The sequence below is a fragment of the Pelodiscus sinensis genome, chromosome 13 (assembly GCF_052426305.1).
Source record: "Pelodiscus sinensis isolate ZL-2025 chromosome 13, ASM5242630v1, whole genome shotgun sequence".
In the NCBI taxonomy this organism is placed as follows: domain Eukaryota; kingdom Metazoa; phylum Chordata; order Testudines; family Trionychidae; genus Pelodiscus; species Pelodiscus sinensis.
The window spans coordinates 697180-714957 of record NC_143064.1 but is presented as its reverse complement, the minus strand read 5'-3'; the positions used below and the strand labels follow the sequence as shown (position 1 = coordinate 714957).

Here is a 17778-nt window from a genome sequence, read left to right as displayed (position 1 = left end):
GTCCAAGGAGAGAACCCAGCAGCTAGGCTGCAGTCCCCTCAGTGGCCACTCCCCCTCCTGTCCCCACCAGGCCTGAGCTGACCAGCCCCCCACAGGGCTCAGCAGGCAATGCCCACGGCAGCCCCACACACGCCCAGGCCGCGCTCACCTTCCGCACGGCGCGAGGCAGGTCTGCATCGGTGGAGACGTCGTCTGGCCCCACCAGCCCGCAGTCAAAGAGGAAGTCCACACTGGGGTTAATGTCCAGAGGATCTGATGGGAAACAAGGCAGAGCAGAGGGTTTAGGGCGGGGGGACCCTGCCAGACATGCGGTCCCTCCAAAGGGACAGAGCCAGCTGGGCTAACGTGGGCGTTACCCAGGGACCCCGGCCCCGGCCCCAGCCAACAGCAGCACTGACAGCACCAAGCGGCAGAGCATGACGACTCCGGGGCCTCTGACAGCGCAGCACGTCACCCCAAGGGTCCCTCCAGCCTCTCCCCTTCCAGCACCACGGCCAGGCCGCTGCCCTGCTGGCTGTTCCCTCAGGCCCACGGGGCTTGGCTCTTTGGCGTCTCCCCTCCTCAAGTGAGGGGCCTCCTGGGACCAGTGAGACAGCAGCCATCGAATGCCCGAGAACGGCCCCACTCCGCGCTGCGGCTTCCCGGGGGGGGGGGCCCTAGACGGGCCAGGCTGTGCTCCGCCCTACTAGGCACTGCTGGGGGGACTGGGAGGGATGCTCCGGGAGGCAGGCTCCGGCCACGCAGGGCTTTGCCGATGGGCTCCTGCTTCCAAGGCGGTCCCCTCCCCCGCGGAGTCGCCTGCTGCACTCCCTTCCCGGGCTCCCGGCCTCTAGCCGGCCACTGCCTGACGGAGCTCGCCCCGCTCAGTCTCTTGGCTCCAGCCTCGGGGCCTTTCACGACGTGGAGACGCAGCAGAGCCGAAGCGGGAGTCTGCGGGACCCGACACCCCCGGCCTGGCCTTCTGCGGGATTTGCTGCTACCCCAGCTGCACCTCCCCCGCCCGGGAGCCTGACTCGGCAGGGCCCAGCCACCTTCCCTGCGATACGCAGAGACTCCAGCGCGGCCACGGCCCTCGGCCGCTCCGCCCCAACCGCGGCAGCCCGTCTGCCTCCCGCTGCCAGGGAGAGCCTGGGCAGCAGGGCCCGGCAGGCCGAGCGGACTGCCCCGCAGCACCTGCTCTTACTTTTCGGGAAGTCGGCCTCCAGGTCCTGGCCAGGCTCATCCAAGACGTTGGCCATTTTGACCGCCATGGCTAAGACATCGTCTCTGGCTGGCCCGAAGAGGTCGCAGTCCTCCAGCAGGCCCTCGGCGCTCTGGTTACTCACCAGGTCTGCGGGCACAAGAAGGGCTCAGGACACTCCCGTGCCGCCCAGCCTGCCCCCAGGCACAAGACTTGGACAGACTCTCAGGCTGCAGAGCCTTCTCCAGTGCCCACCTGGAAGATGCTATTGCCTGGGCCGCGCTGGCTCGAGGGACAGGGACTCCTGTCCGCCAACAGGGCTGCAGACGGAGTCGCGGCTCCTCGGGTGTCCCCGCTCCCGCCAGGCTGGGCAGACGCCGAGCCGGACAGACGGGCTGGCTCCCAGCAAAGAAACCTACCACACAGGTCTGAGGAGGCCTTGTCCAGCTCCTCCGCCTCCGCAATCATCTCGGCCATGGCCAGGATGTCGGCCTCCAGGGGGTTGGAAGGGATCTTCACCTTCAGCTCCTCGATGGTCTCCACGATCTTGTCCGTGTTCTCCAGCGTGGTGGGCAGGAACATTGGCACAGGCACCTACCAGACAGCGGTCAGAGCCGGCCGTGCCTGCCCCAGCCAGGCGAGGGGAGAGGGCTCAGCGCGGAGCGCCTGCTTACCGGGACAGGCATGGAGAAAGGCACGGGTACTTTCTGGCAGTACAGATGCATAGGCACAGGCACGAAGATCGGGACGGGGATCGGCAGCACAATCACCTGGGGCTTCCAGTCTGCCTCTGGCACGTAGCAAGTGACACGTCAGCGCCATCGCATCCCCCCCGCTGGCTGGAAATCTCCTCTCCCCCGCCCCCCGCGGCCTGCACGCCCCTCCTCCCAGGGACCCGTCTGGCAGCGCTAATGGCACGCAGGGGCCTGGCTCCCCGACAAGGGAACGCCATGAGCACCGCACCGGCTCCCCAGGCAGGCGGGCTCGGATCCTGCCGCTGCCCCTCTTCCAATACGAGCCCGACCCTGGAGCAACACGCGAGGCCGAAGATCCCACTGGCTCGGGAGGAGGCCGACGGGGAGGCTGGATGGGCCTGGCAGGGTTCCCGGCAGGGCTACTGGAGCAGTAGCCAGGGCCTGCACTGGGCTACTCAGCAGGGGTGGCTGGCAGCTACTGGCGAGCTGCTCCGCCTGCCCTGCGGCCCAGGACTCCCAGCCACTCCCCCCCTCCACAGGAGGCACGTGCCCGTACCTGTCTGACAGCCCTTGGACTTCACTTCTACCTTGCAGGACACCCCCCGGTTCTGCATCAGCGGTTTGCACATAGCAGCCTTGTTCTTGCGAGGCGTGGCCGGCGCCGGGGGCGGCACGGGGGCTGAGGAGGCCTTTGCCGACAACTGTCGAGACCCAGAAGGGAGAGTCTGTGTCCTAAGCGAACACCCCCAGCCCTCGCGGCAGGACTCTGCTCCCAAAGCGGCTGCCACTAGGGCCTCCCACGCAGGGGGCACCCGCCACGCCCGGACCCCGCGGGGGAGGGTACCCGCCGACACGCGCACCCGCCACGCCCGGCCCCCCGCGGGGGAGAGGTACCCGCCGACACGCGCACCCGCCACGCCCGGCCCCCCGCGGGGGAGAGGTACCCGCCGACACGCGCACCCGCCACGCCCAGCCCCCCGCGGGGGAGAGGTACCCGCCGACACACGCACCCGCCACGCCCGGCCCCCCGTGGGGGGGGGGCACCCGCCGACACGCGCACCCGCCACGCCCGGCCCCCCGCGGGGGAGGGCACCCGCCAACACGCGCACCCGCCACGCCCGGCCCCCCGCGGGGGAGGGCACCCGGGGACACGCGCACCCGCCACGCCCGGCCCCCCGCGGGGGAGGGCACCCGGGGACACGCGCACCCGCCACGCCCGGCCCCCCGCGGGGGAGGGCACCCGCCCCGCCCGGCCCGGCTGCATGCTCAGGGCCAGAGGCGCCCCAGCCAGCTCGGAATGCAGCGCCAGCAGCCCCTGCCCAGGCAGTAGGGAAGGAGTTTGTTCCTTCTGGGGCCCCAGGCCTTTGAGAGTGAAAGAACCAGCCCTCAGAGCTTCCACCTCGGCCCTGCCTGACCCATCGCCCAGGGGACGCACCCTCCTGCCCTCCCTGGGGCTGGCTCCCAGCAGCCCCCGCCGGCTCGGCGCAGATAGGCAAGGGCAGTCCTGGCTCCCAGTGCGCCCCAGCCCCCCTGCTGGCCCACGCCAGGCTCACCGTGTTCGTCTCTGCTCTCTGCGGGGAAGAGCCGGGGGGCTTGGGCTCGGGAGTCTGGCCTGCAAGGAAGAGAAGAGCCATGAGCAGGCGCTGCGCTCAGGCAGGCGGGTCCCGCCGCCACCGGCAGAGGGGCAGGGCCTGCCGTGCTCTCTGCTCGCTGGCCAGGGCTGCGCCTGCCAATGTGTTTCTAGCCCACTCTCACCCCACTGGGAGCTGGCTCTCCCCAGCCACCCCTCACAGCAGGAGGGCAGCACCTCCCAGCTGCCACACAGCCATGGCTGAGCTACTGGCCGCCCAGGCCTCAGTCTGCCCTCTGCGACCGGGCGCGCCTGGCAGGAGGCCGGCAGACAAGCAATGAACGGTAATGCTGAAGCCCGCCCGGCCGGCAGCCACCGGCCAGAGCCGAGCCCACGCAGCAGCCGTTTGCTCTTCGCCCCGGTGTCAGCCAGCGTGTCCGGAAGTGCCCTCTGGCCATGCCTTTCCTTGCAGAGCCTCCCTGCTAAGTGACCAATCCCCCAGGACCTCCGCCTGGCTCCTGGGTCCCTCCTAGCGCCAGGCCAGGGGCACGAGGGCCACTCAGGGCGGGTCGTGGGACAGCCGGCGCGCAGCTCTGGGACGTGGCCCGAGGCTCTGGTGCCCACAGACTCAGCCTGCAGAAAGGCAGCGGCAATGTGGGGCAGCCTCCACCTGGGCGCAGCCAGGGGGCCAAAGGGACGAAGAGCTCCGGGAGTAAGCAGCCCACAGCTCTCCCGGCCTGGCTAGGAAGTCAGGCCTGCCCCAGACAAGGTCTTGGTCCCTTTGATTCTGCGGTGGCTTCCGGAGAAACGGGGACGAGGCTGGTGGTGCCAGCGTGCTCCTCTGCGCTCTCACCTGCCTCCAGACCCGGCTGGCAGGAAAGGCCTGTTCTGCTTCCGGCTGCCCAGGCAGCACAGAGCGCCCTGCGGGAGGCGGGCCCCTCGGACCCATCGGCTCTGGGACAGGCAAGTCAGCCTGCAACTGGGACCCTGGCCTGAGCTCAGGGGCTGGCCACCGGGATGCAGAGCTGACCTAGGTCAGCGTGGCCCCTAAGGCAGCCGGAGGAGCCGCCAAGCCTGGCGCTGCCCATGCACGGCCACTGTGCTTGTCAAGTCCCGTGGCCAGACGGGCAGCGCTGGGGGCATCTCAGATGACCAAGGGGGAACCAGAGGGATGGGGGTGGAGAACAGGCCCCAGTATCAGGACTGTCCCTATACAATCGAGACATCTGGTCGCCCTAGAGGAGCCCCGCGGGGAGGGGCTGGCTGATCCTGGGGCTAGGGCCAAGGGGGCGCTGCCGGTCCCTGCAGCCTGACTGGCTCGTGCGGGTGCTCCCATGGCAGCGGCCCCTCCAGGGCAAGGAGGGACGTGGGGGGCTGCAGATACGGGCCGGGCACTAGCAGCTTCCCCTGCAGCTGCGGCAGAGACAGCGCAACGCTCGCCTGGCCTGCGCCTCGGCCCCCAGCGCTCTGTGCCAGATTTCCACATCAGCCCAAGCCCCCGCAGGAGGTGCAGGGCTCTGCCCTGGCTCCTGGCCTTTGCTGCTCCCATGTTAGCGGGCAGAGCGCTCAGGAACACACCACAGCCTGGCTGTCTGCTGCCCTGCCCCCGGCTGGGCTCTGGGGCCAGCCCATTCCTGCCCCTGCTCTCTGGAGAGGGCCCCCAGCCCGGGCCAGGGACTTGCTTGGGGCAGCAGGCTCAGGGGATGGCGGACACATGGAACATGCCGGGTGAGGTCTGGCCTCTGGCAGTACAGCACCTTCCCCTGCCTGAGGGAAGAGCCCCCCCAGCACCCCCTCCTGCGAGGTCTCCCAGCCTAGCGCGGGCCTGGCCCAAGCCTGCCGAGCGCGGGGGGGGGGGGGGGGGGGGGGGTCACACCTCACTGGCCCCAGCCCTGTAAATCAAGCTCCTGCCAAACCCGAGCGTCCTGGCCAAGAGCGAGAGCACCAGGCGGCGCCGGCCTGCCCCGGCCACAGCGCCAAGGCCTTCTCCTCAGGGCCGGGGCCGAGGCGTCCCCCCCGACTCACTGTTCAGCAGGCTCTCGGGCCCCTTCTGCGTGTCCAGGTTGGGCTGGTTCTGTTGGTTGTAAAAGCGCAGCAGACACTGCTGGTTGCAGAAGTGTTTGATTTGCCCCCGCCAGTGGATGGTTTCCAGCAGCTTCCCCTGACGCTTGCAGGCGTGGCACCGCGCTGCCTAGAGCCCCGGGCGAAGGAGACAAACAACCAGGTCAGGAACCCACGGCTGAAGCTGGGAGCATCCCACAGAGCCGTGTCTGGCAGCATCAGCCGTGAGCTTCCTCACAGCAGTGTCCCATCAGCGCCAGCCGGGGCCCCCAGCAGCAGGGCCCCCCACAGCAGCGCCAGCCGGGGCCCCCAGCAGCAGGGCCCCCCACAGCAGCGCCAGCCGGGGCCCCCCGCAGCAGGGCCCCCCACAGCAGGGCCAGCCGGGGCCCCCCGCAGCAGGGCCCCCCACAGCAGGGCCAGCCGGGGCCCCCCGCAGAAGGGCCCCCAGCAGCCAGGGCCAGCCGGGGCCCCCAGCAGCCAGGGCCCCCCACCGCAGGGCCAGCCGGGGCCCCCAGCAGCAGGGCCCCCCACAGCAGCGCCAGCCGGGGCCCCCAGCAGCAGGGCCCAGCCCTCCAGCAGGAGGCAGCCCGGCTGATACGGACCTTGAAGTACCACAGCAAGTATTTGCTCTTGCAGTCCTCGCTGCAGAAGTCCCAGGTGCTGCCCTCCAGCTGCTCGGTGACGGCCCGCTGGCAGGTCTGGGAACAGTAGGTGCAGGTGATGCAGCACAGCCCCAGGTTCTTGGTAAAGTCCTGTTTGTAAAGAAGCACACACCCTGCGGAGAAACAATAGGAGTGAAACCTTCCCAGGATGCACTGGGGGCTCCCTGGGCTGCACCAGGCGCGTGGAGACAAGAGCAGAGCGCTGCTGGGGGCAACCCTGCCCAGCCCCCGGGGCTGGGGACAGAGACCGCAGGGCGCTGGCCACTCTCACCTCGCTGCGCCTAGGACGGGCGCGAGCGACTCCAAGCCAGCACCTCCAGGCTCCGAGTGCAGGCGCCGCCCGCCAGGCAGGCCAGCCCAGACGCAGGAGAGCAGGCGTGAGGACAGGAGGTGCCCCCGACAGCCCTCCCCGAGCAAGGCCTGGGCCACGCCTGCCCCCTGCAAGGCCCCTCCCGGCCGTGGGGCTGGGCGCAGGCTCTCTCCACCTACCTTCGCTGCAGAAGTTCTTCTCCACCCCCGAGAAGCGGATCTTCTCGTGCAGCAGCTTCTCCTGCTTGCAGTGCTCACACTGGGACACCACCCCCCGCAGCCGCTTGAAGTCCTCGCAGCAGTCCTTGCAGCAGAACTGGTACACCTTGTCCTGCCAGAGACACCGCTGCCCGGGTCAGCCAGCCCGGCAAGCCGGAGCGGGACCACAGCACTGGGTAGACCAAGGCGCAGCCTCCCAGAACGGGAGCTGGGCCCAGCCTGTGCCCCGAACGTCAGGAGAGCGACTGCCACAGCCCCCGCCAGGCTGGGCTGCCAACTGACCTGGCCCAGGAGGCTGAGACGGGTCCCTGCCCAAGGGGGGCTCCACTCCAGCCCCTCCACCCCCCATTCAGAGGCAAAGGAGGCTCCGCAGCCCCCTGCCCATATCCCCAGAGGCCAGGGGCCCCGTCCCATCTCACCTGCCAGTCCAAGATCTCCGGCTTCCCACTGAAGAGATTGTGACAATAGTGACAGTTGAGGTGGATCCCCCCTTCGGGGCTGGTGCGCTGCAGGGAGGGGGAGAAAGGTTTGTAGGGGCAGATGAACCCAGTGTGCCCCCCAGCTGAGGCGTTCCTGCCCAGCCCCACCGCACCCACTGGCCAGCGGCTCCCCCAACTCTGCCTGCCAGCACAGATTTTAGGGACCATCAGAAAATCCAGCCTGGACTGAGCCCTAGAACCTGGCTTGCGTCGAAAGCAGATCTTGCAGGGAGGCATCCAGACCACACGGACGGAGGAACCCCACCTCCCTGGGAAGCGTGTGCCAATAGCTAGTCGCCGCCCTGAGACACTGGCGGGGCCAGGGGCTCCTCACAGGTCTCTGGCTCCGTCGATGGCAAGAACCGGAAAGCTGCGTGCTCTAGGCCTGGGCTGTGGCGATCTGCAGGTTCGTCAACACAGCAGACCCCGAGAGGGCCCCCAGGGACCACGAACCAGAGAAGGATCGAAGGCGCCCGGCCAGGTTTATTGTTAAGTAAAATGCAGTGACAGCTGTCAGGAGACTACTATGCACACGTACCCCTAACAATGGGGGAACGACTCGCCCAGCAGGAGGTCCCACTGCCCCCCAAGATACCACTTTAGATACAGGTACAAACAAGCTACACATCACTGCTGACGCTGTCAGGGTACCACCCTCTGACGCTTCCTCGACACCACCCAGCAGCCTGCACCTTGTGGCTTGATTAGCTCATCTCTAGCTGTCATTTCCTGGACCTGGGTTGGGATCTGTGGGGAGCGGGTACCAAGGGCTTAACCAGCTGGTGGTCCCATCCTTTTGGAATGTGCTTTCAACTTCTGCCCAGCGCCAGTGACTGCTCTACAGTCGATGCCCAGCGCCAGTGACTGTTCAGTGACTGTTCTACAGTCGATGCCCAGCGCCAGTGACTGTTCTACAGTCAGTGCCCAGCGCCAGTGACTGTTCTACAGTCAGTGCCCAGCGCCAGTGACTGTTCTACAGTCGGTGCCCAGCGCCAGTGACTGTTCTACAGTCGGTGCCCAGCGCCAGTGACTGTTCTACAGTCGGTGCCCAGCGCCAGTGACTGTTCTACAGTCGGTGCCCAGCGCCAGTGACTGTTCTACAGTCGGTGCCCAGCGCCAGTGACTGTTCTACAGTCGGTGCCCAGCGCCAGTGACTGTTCTACACCTATTACCAATGAGTGTTTCGCACGCTCAGCCCTGTTTGTGCCAAGTTCTGTGAGCAGGGGCCTGCCTCTTGCTACATCTTAGCTCTGCTTTATGTTAGCCATGGTTTGTCCATTGCTAGCTAGGCCTCGGGCCTCAGACCAGGCCTGTGCTACCTGAGCATTTGTTTTAGGCCTTCATCTTCCTACCGCTGATGCGGTCTTTCTAAATCTGACGGTGTTTAGCTTAGGCTGCCAGCATCTGATTCTCTGCTAGATTAACGAGCCCCGTATTTCCTCCCCCAAGACGCGCAGATGCTGCGACCAACTCACTTCTCAGGCGTCTGACAAGCTAAATACGTTGGCCTTGAAATCTCTCCCTAGCACACGGGACCCTCACACCCGCCCTGGGGCTCTGCTGGGCGCCCCCCAATGTTTCAGTGGCCTTTCGAAACCGTGGACACCCGAGCTGGACACAGTATTCCAAGATCTGCCTCAGTCAGACGGGACGTCCCCTCCCAGCTCCCCAGTTGTGATGCCCGTTTACCCGCCCAGGAGTCACGTTAGCATCACACTGGGAGCTCCCCTCGGCTGCTTGCCTGAGAACCCAAGACCCTCCAGAGTCCCTGCTTGCCAGGACACGGCCCCCAGAGGCTGGCCCCCTTTGCTCCTAGAGGCATGACTCCCGTTTGGCTTCGTTCAATGGGCCCAGCTTCCCCAGCAAACCGGACCACTCTGATGCCTGCCCGCCCTCACCATCACTTCTCACTGCCAAGGTCTGGCTCAGCCGCCAAGCCTTCCCGCAGGGGTTGCTATTTCCTTCCAGACCACCGATGGAAATGCTGGCCCTGGGCCGAGGAGACCAGTCCTGTCAGGACCCCACTAGGCGGTGGTTCCCTGGGGACAGGGGCTTTCCACGCCGTCCGTGAGCCATTCCACGTGCGCGTGGCCGAGCCGTTTCTTTACCCAGCGTGTCACTCCGAGAAAGCCCTTCCCAGACTCCCCCCGCGTACCACGCGGCTGTCGGCAGCCAGGCCAGGTGTGCCCAGCAAGGCCATCCCCCACCGGCCGTTCTTCCCCGCTTTGCCAGGGACCGGCGGCTGGCCAGTGCCCAGGCCACTCTGAACGGACCCCTTCCTCAGCGCCCCGATGCCCCCATAAGGCCAGAGCTCTGCTCCACTGCCTCGTCCAGGGCTCCCGGGGGCGGAGCTGGAACGGTGTCCTCCGCACACGCTCTCTGCCACCCCCTCGTTACCAGTGGGCGAGCCAGGCGTCTCCCCCGCCCTGTGCCCGCACAGCCAGTCGCACTCTCAGCACTGCAGCTGGCACAGGCTCACGCGCCGGAGCCAACAACCAGTGCTACCCCTGCACTGAGCCAGAGAGTTCTCGGGAGCAGCCCCTGCCTCCCGGGGCCCTCTGCTGGGAGAGGAGGGGGCTCCGGACCCCGCCCTGACAGGAAGAACGTTTCAGTACCTGGAATTTGGTCCAGCAGCTGGGGCTGCAGAACTGGTACACGACCCGGTCAGCCTTGTTGTAATAGCAGGGCTCAGACAGGCTCTTCCTGCAGAAGCTGCAGGGTCTTGCGGGACCTAGCGAGACAGCACAGCCAGCGGTGGCAGCAGCACGGAAGGGGGGCTGTTCCCACCCACTCTCGACACCTGGGGCAATGCCGGGCTTGGCCAGGGCAGAAATGTCGCCTCGGGACAGGCAGGCCATAGCAGCCCCAGCGGGGAGCCCAGCCCGGACTCACCCAGGACTCTGCTGCCCGGGAGCCCAGTCTGCATGAGCCGCCACCGGTGCCCTGGGTCTGTTGGCGCCACCTCCGCTCTGCACCTCCCGCCGACGGGCCCCAGGGCAGTGACACTGGGCGTGGGGCTGGCACGCTCTTACCCGTCAGGCCCGACTGCTTCACTTTGTGCGAGGTGGTGCAGCAGATGGAGCAGAACAGACCCATCTTGCCGTTCCGGTCCACGTTGGGCAGCATGTCAAAGTTCTTACACAGCGTCTTGCACCACATGCAGGGGTACACGCGGGTATTCTTCTGCGGGCACAACGCACAGCGCTCGAATCCTGCTTCCCTCCACGCCACGTCCTGGCTGGCCCTAGCCCACCCTCACCCCTAGCCTCTTCGCTGGCCCAAAGGCAGCTCTCCCGCCGGGGCTCGCAGGAGCATGCAACAGGGATGCCAAGCTTGGACTCTGCTCCCCTCAGGTCACAGGCCCTGGCAGCTGCTGGCAAAGCCCGAGAGCAGGCCACACTCTCCTGTACCCTCCAGGAAATCCGCGGGGGCCATGCTAGCCTGGGGCACCCATGGCTAGATGCAGAAGAGGCCCCTCGCCGGGAGCACGGTGTAGCACAGCTGACTAGAACTAGCTCTGGGCGTGCTTGCCACCACAAGGAGCCAGTTCTGTGCCCTGACAGCCAGCCTCACTGGGCTAGCGACCGATTTCTCCAGCCGGCCCCCAGGCCCTGGGCCAGACCTGGGGAACTGCCGCCCTAGCAGCAGGGGTAGGCTCAGAGCACCTCCCGGGGTGTGCGCTCAAGGGAGCCCCTGGGCACCTGAGGGGCCTGGCGTTGCTGCCACAGCAGAGGGGCGCCCTGCGCCGAGCCTGGGAAAAGCCTCGGGCCAGGGAGGCGGGCACCCTGCAGCCCCTCACCTTCTTGTAGCTGCCGAGGCAGGTGGAGTTGCAGAAGCGTTTCTGCTGGCCCTCGTGGAAGAGGTACTCCAGGGGCAGCCCCTTGTTGTAGATGTAGAGGCCGCAGTTGTCACAGCAGTTGGTTTTCAGCCCCTTGGTGGCGCGGAACTTGGTGAAGCAGGCGTCGCTGCAGAGCCGGTGCACCACGTTCCCGTTGCTCACCTCGTGCTGGATCTGCACACACACCGGCACCGGCTCCCTCAGGGCAAGCACGGGCAGGGCGGGTCCCCGGCTGGCCTGGGCCTCTGGCCAGGAGGGGCTCTCGCCTGGGCAGGCTGCTCCTCCATCAGGGCAACAGAGCAAGTGGGACGGGGAGCTGCAAGGGGCAGCCTGGGGCCCAGGAGAGAGCAAACGCTGCGTCTCCACGCCTGGCGGGGGAACCAGGCGCAAGGAAGACTGAAAACAAGGCCCAGTCTGACGCCGGCGCGGACAGGCTCGGCCAAGCCCTAGCACGGGACGAGCAGCTCGCGGGCACCTGGCTGGTGCGGGCTGCTGCGTCACCTCCAGCGCCAGCGCCAGGACTGAGCGCTGGAGCCCCTGGGCTCAGCTTACCTCCCCAGGCTTGTGACAGACACTGCAACGGCTGGTGTCCGAGGCCTCCGCAGGCTGCGGGGCTGGTCGCTGCTGCTGCGCCTCGTAGAGGGAGAGGCACACAGAGGTGCAGAACTCGTGGAAAGAGCCGCCCGAGCCAATCTGGGCCACAACCGAGTCCTTGGTGTTCCAGATCTCCCTGGGGACAGGGAGGGACCGGTCAGTGGGGGCAGGGGCTGGCTTGGGAAGAGTATGAGGGTGGGCAAGGGGCCCGGGTGCCTTGCCGGGCGGCGGGGGGGGGCACACACTTTTTACAGAAGGTGCAGATCTTCTTGCCGGCTGGCTTCTTGGAGAAGGTGGTGAGGCAGGAGCTGGAGCAGAAGAGCTGCGGGAGCCCCTTGCGCTGGTAGGCTGTCTGGCCCTTCTGCAGGGGAGTCCGGCAATTGGCACAAGTCATCTTGGTGACGGTGGAGCGGGCAGCCCGCTGAGCCATCTGTGTGCGCAAGGACATGCGGGTCGAGCGCCGGGTACGGAAGGGAACAAAGTCCTCGTCGTTGGGATCGTCCACCATAGCGTCTGAGTCCTCGTCAGAGACCGGGACTGCGGGCGGGGAGAGGGAGAGAGATTCCCTGAGGGGCTGTGTCCAGACCGGGGGAACGGGGGGAGGAGCCAGGGACCTTGAAACACCCAAATGTGCTGGCGAGCCCCCCGGCTTGGGCACTGCTGTCTGCGCCGTGGGCCCAGCACAAGGGAAGGGAGCGGGGGGCTCAGCTGGCACGCACGGGCCCCGGCTCCTCGGCGGCCCAGAGGAAGGCACCGCAGGCCCTGTGCATCCCAGAGGCAGAACCGGACGATTGCCCCAGGGAAGCCCTGCAATGAAGTCGCGCTGACGCCCGGTGGGTGGGGGAAGGGACAGAGCTGCCCAGAGGACCCTGCTCCTGGCTGGCAGGGGCCTCCCAGGGCCGTGCTCACAGGTCCCCTTCCTGGCGGCCAGCCCAGGGGACTTACTGCTCTCGGAAGAGTTCACGGTTTCAGGCCTGGCTGCCTCCGACCTCCTGGCTCGTTCGCTTCTCTTCTGCTCCTGGAAGACACACAGAGAATATTCAGCCCAGCCGCCGTCCAGGGGCCCAGGGCCCGAAAGCCTTGGCCACGGCCAGGCCCCGCTCCAGGCTCTTCCTCCCACCCCCTCTGCCCCAGTCCCTCGGGCTTTGCTGTGCCTAGCAGGGGCCCTGTGGGCTTGGCAGGTGGCTTATGGGGGAGGGGCCCTGGCCTGGGCAGCGGCAGGGAGCAGACTGAAGCCACCTGCCCAGCACAGAGAAGGCGGCAGCCCGAGACATGCACACTCCTTCCCGGCCTCACCTTCTCAGCTGGCTGCTCACTCCCCTTCCCGGCCAGGGCGTCTCCTGCAAGGGAAAACAGCACACCTGAGCTGCCGCCCCTTCTCTCCAGGGCTCAGACCACAGCGGCAGGGCTCCAACCCCCGCCAGGCTGGGGACTGCAGAGCCACGTGACGGGAGACCCACGCGTGGGGGCGCAGGGAGCAGGCCGGACGCAGAGCAGGGGCAGCGGCAGCTCTCACGTCTCCGTCCTTGAAGCCAAGCTGGCGACGGACTCTGTAAATACGACTGTCTGGGAAGGGAGGGGTGGGTGCAGGCCCCTCTCCCTGCTCAGCCCCTCCTGCCAACGGTGGTCACTTGCACTGCCCAAGCAATTCCCTCCCACGCCTGCCCCATCAGCAGGCAGAGAGCGCCCTGGCTAAGGCTACAGCTGCCCAGGCCCCCGCCGCTCCGCACCGGTGCAGCCAGTACCCACCTGGGGAGGATGACTGTGCGACTTCCTGTGCTTGCGGCCCACCGCTCTCTTGCCTGAGGGCGTTCCTGCCATCCTCGTCCCCCTCCTCGGCCTGGCCTTCAGCAGCGTGCTCCGGGGGCAGGGCAGAGGGCTGTTCTAGCCCCTCTTCTGCTGCTGACTCCTCTTTTTGCACAGGGGAGCTTTTCCTTGGGGCTTTCAACCTGGTCTTCTTTGCCTGCTTAAGGCTGGGCTGGGGCAGACCCACTGGCGAGTTTGCGAGTGGTGTGAAATCTTCTGCGGGTGCATCGCGGCTCAGCTCCCCTGCCCCAGAAACAGGCTGCCGGGGGGACTCCAGGCTGTTGCCATCACAAAGCGTGGGAGTGGCAGGAGCACAATCATCTTTTGGGTCTCCGGAGTCGTATTTGGGTTTATCTTCCTCTTCTTTCCACGCTTCTGCCAAAAGGTCTTCCCTGTCCAGCTCAGAGGAGTCCCCGTGCCCGTCCGCCAAGTCCTGGGAAGAATGGGCCTTGTACAGACCCTCCAACCCCCCTGGTTTATCTAGAACCATCAAGTCAGTGGCTTCATCTAAGTCCTCTAGAACACCAGGTTTCTCCAGAACACCCAGGACACTGGATTTATCTAGATCAAGATTGTTTGATTTGCTGAGACCAGCTAAACTGTCTGCTTTCCCCAGAAGGTCCAAGCCCCCGTCTGCAGCCACCGGCTTGCTCGGACCCCATTCCCTCTCAGGGGGCTGGGGAACTGGCACTTGCGGGGTAGAAGCTGCCTGGGAGCCCAGCAGATCTTCTCCGAAGTCCATGTCTGCAGGGAGATCACCGAGTGGCTTCTCAGGCAGGGAGAGGGGGTCCAAGGATCCGGGGAAGTCACCGGGATCCATTGAGAGGCAGCAGACACCTGGGAAGGAGAAAGGCAGAAAGGCCTGTCACACTGCGGGACACGCCCTGCGCAGCAGCCCCTGGAAAGCTCGGACGGACCCGGAGCCGACCGGCTCACTCCACTGCCTGGAGAAGGGCCGCCCTGCGGCAGGAGGCACCGCCCGGGGAGCGCGCAGTCAGCAGACATGCAGAGGAACTCGGCTTCCATTCGGAGCGCAGTGGGACGGGAGCCCTGCCCGCCCCTTCGGTATTTACCAGAGCCAGCGCCCCATGTCACTATTCCTCCCAGCCAGGCCATCTCGCCGCCAGCAGCTGTAGGAACCCCCTTCGATCTATGCAACCCACACCATGGAGACGGATTATTCCCAAGAGCTGGAAGTCCTAAACCACCGGGAGAGAAGCGATCCCTCCCGTCACCCACCTCCAGAGAAACAGAGGCCAGGGACACCATTCCTACCCATCCTGGCTAATCGCCATTGCTGGACCTATGAATCTAGCTAGCTCTCTGATAAACCCTGTTACAGTCCTAGCCTTCACAGCCTCCTCTGGCAAGGAGTTCCACAGGTTGACTATGCGCTGTGTGAAGAACTTGTTTTATTTGTTTTAAACCTGCTGCCCATTAATTTCATTTGGTGGCCCCTAGTTCTTGTATTATGGGAACAAGTAAATCACTTTTCCTTATTCACTTTCCCCACACCACTTGTGATTTTATAGACCTCTCTCCTAACCCCCTCAGTCTCTTTCCAAGCTGGAAAGTCCCAGTCTCTCCTCACATGGGACTCGTTCCAAACCCCTCATCATTTTAGTTGCCCTTCTCTGAACCTAAGGGAGCATCTCTGGGTCCCAGCTGTGCAAAGTGCTGGGTTTCTGCAGGAAGAGCCCTTCTGGTAGGGCTTAGCATGGGGGAGTTCCGACTGAAGATAGAACAAACCAACACGGAAAAGCTTACGCTAGTCGCTGGAAGAGCTCCGCTGAAACAGGCATGGAGCATGCTAGACCGCAAGGATGCACCAATCTGTGTGACCTCTGCTGAAATGAAATCACATCTGGGCTCCTCTTTACAAGGGGGATTGAAAGCTGAAGCCAAAGGGCAGAACAAGCATGATCAAGGGCCGAGGAGAAGCGGAGAGGGAAACACACACGTCTGTGCTAAGCAAGGACAACCACCACCACGACAGGACAGGTGGGAGAACCCACAAGGAGAGGGATCCCGGGAAGAGTCCAGCTGGACCAACTGCCCAGTGCAGCATCTTCTCTTGGACGGGGCAAGAAGCCCCCAGAGCAGGCGTAGGACAAAGCGGCGCTCTACCCCCGAAGAGGCAGCCTTGAGGCAGGGGGTGCAAGTGCCTTCCAGCCGTCGCCACCAAGCACTAGTCGAAGTCTGGATACTCGCAAGTCACGGGGCCAGGCTCTGATCCCGCGGCAGCAAGTCCCCCTGGCCGACTCCAGCCCGTGGAAAGGTATTTTCCTTTTCTTCGTTTTGAACCTTCCGCCTTTTAATGCCACTAAAACTGCACGAGAGAGGGACAACGAGCTCCTGCTCTACCAGTCTTCCCTTCCAGACCTTCCTCCGCTCCTCTTCGGAGGCAGTGCGCCCCGCTTTCCCGGCTGTCTGCAAGAGCGGCGGCGGCAGTGCCATCACTCGCGTCTTGCTCAGAGAGTAGCAAGCACGTGCAGGCACCCCTCAGCCTTCTCTCCACAGCTCTGTGCTGCGAGGAGGCTGGGCCAGCACACGCTCTGGAGGAGCTGGAACCGGCCACACTAGCGGGCTGTGTCGAAGCCACATCACAGCTGGAAGGAATGGAGCCCACTTGAAGTTCATATGATCAAAGATGATTTTACGATGATGCGGGGGCAGCCGACTCCTCGAGAGGGCATGTGTCACTCGTACACCCACACAGTCCAGCATCAACTACAGCAGGTGGGCACATACTGGCCCGCAGGCTAGATCTGGTCGGGCTGCTGCCACTATGTTTGCCTGCACCTCCGTAGGTCTCGGTGATGGCAGCTCCCACTGGCTGTGGACCACACTGCTTCCCTCCGCTCAGACTGGCCAGGAACGGGAGCTGCGATAGCTGCTTCCTGCAGGGGCGCAGGTAAATATAGCAGCAGCCCTCCAGGGTCTACCTGTGGCGAACCACCGCGGTTGTATTGCCCACCCCTGGACTCCAATAGGGTGCAGCAAGGAGGAACCCCCAGAGAGTTTCCTCCCTCAAGCATGTTTGCAACACAAGCTGATGAAGGGCAGAATCTCTCCTTCTTCCCCTCCTCCCACAGCAGAAGAGCCAGGTGCCATTCAGCTGGGGTTCATCTCCAACCAAGCTGCAGGAAATGGACATGTGGAGCAGGCACAGACCTGGGGCCCTGTCAGCCGAGAGTCGGGGGGGGAGGGGGGAGAAGAGAGTGTGTGTGTGTGTGTGTCACACCCGAGTCTTTAACTGCTGGGACACAAGGCCCCGAGAAGTTTAACGTCCGTGTCTTTACCGCTAGGACCGGGGTCCTGTCGGGGAGGGCAGCCAAGAGGCTGACAGACGCCCCAGAGTTTATAGGAAGAGCTTATTACATCTCAGATTTCAACTGCTAGGATACAGGATCCCTGCGCATCGAGCAGTCTAGGGAAGACTGAGAGATGCCCCAACGGATCTGTCACCTGGGAGTGACATGATCCAAAACGCCCAAGCTCTCCCTATACCTGTCCCTTATGAACGGCTGAAGTTCTTTTAAATTGTGCTTGGTTCTGTTACAGGTATAGGAGGCAAGATCCGGCACCTGCAGCCTAACAGAAGAGTGGCAGCTGAGCCCGCAACGATTCACTTGGGTCTCTACTTCTCCGAAGACATCGTCTCCCGCAGGCCTGGCTCCTCCACATGAGAGTGGCACAGCTTTGCGTGGCCTATGAGCACACCAGCCACGGAGCCAGACCCCCATCCCTTTTGCATGCTGCCTCCTGCCAAACAGGAAGGAGCAGTCTCTTCAGGAACACCAAATTGGAGATGCGCCTCGCAGAGAGAGAGAGAGAGAGAGAGAGCGAGAGCAGGAGAGAAAAGCCCCTGGGTGTGGGAAATCATAGAATCATAGAATAATAGGACTGGAAGGGACCTCAAGAGGTCATCGAGTCCAGCCCCCCGCCCTCAAGGCAGGACCAAGCTCCGTCTACACCATCCCTGACAGATGTCTATCTAACCTGTTCTTAAATATCTTCAGAGAGGGAGATTCCACCACCTCCCTTGGCAATTTATTCCAATATTTGACCACCCTGACAGTTAGGAATTTTTTCCTAATGTCCAATCTAAACCTCCCTTGCTGCACTTTAAGCCCATTACTCCTTGTCCTGTCCTCAGAAACCAAGAGGAACAAATTTTCTCCTTCCTCCTTGTGACACCCTTTTAGATATTTGAAAACCGCTATCATGTCCCCCCTTAATCTTCTTTTTTCCAAACTAAACAAGCCCAGTTCATGAAGCCTGGCTTCATAGGTCATGTTCTCTAGACCTTTAATCATTCTTGTCGCTCTTCTCTGTACCCTTTCCAATTTCTCCACATCTTTC

General features: G+C 64.5%; 1 protein-coding gene across 3 annotated transcripts in view; it reads right to left on the bottom strand.

Moving 5' to 3' along the window:
- Positions 1-17778, bottom strand: part of ZMYM3 (zinc finger MYM-type containing 3) — a 59780-nt gene that overhangs the window by 11456 nt on the left and 30546 nt on the right. For all 3 annotated transcript variants that reach the window (XM_075918002.2, XM_075918003.2, XM_075918001.2), the window contains exons 2-19: positions 13357-14250; positions 12904-12947; positions 12553-12625; positions 11853-12144; positions 11566-11743; positions 10975-11187; positions 10208-10358; positions 9791-9906; positions 7116-7202; positions 6658-6808; positions 6109-6281; positions 5471-5636; positions 3429-3487; positions 2432-2576; positions 1855-1970; positions 1600-1774; positions 1184-1330; positions 149-252 (exon numbers count right to left, since the gene is read on the bottom strand). In XM_075918002.2, coding sequence (XP_075774117.2) covers positions 149-252; positions 1184-1330; positions 1600-1774; positions 1855-1970; positions 2432-2576; positions 3429-3487; positions 5471-5636; positions 6109-6281; positions 6658-6808; positions 7116-7202; positions 9791-9906; positions 10208-10358; positions 10975-11187; positions 11566-11743; positions 11853-12144; positions 12553-12625; positions 12904-12947; positions 13357-14233 — 3267 coding nt within the window. In that variant the 5' untranslated portion in view covers positions 14234-14250. The remainder of the gene's footprint in view (positions 1-148; positions 253-1183; positions 1331-1599; positions 1775-1854; positions 1971-2431; positions 2577-3428; positions 3488-5470; positions 5637-6108; positions 6282-6657; positions 6809-7115; positions 7203-9790; positions 9907-10207; positions 10359-10974; positions 11188-11565; positions 11744-11852; positions 12145-12552; positions 12626-12903; positions 12948-13356; positions 14251-17778) is intronic.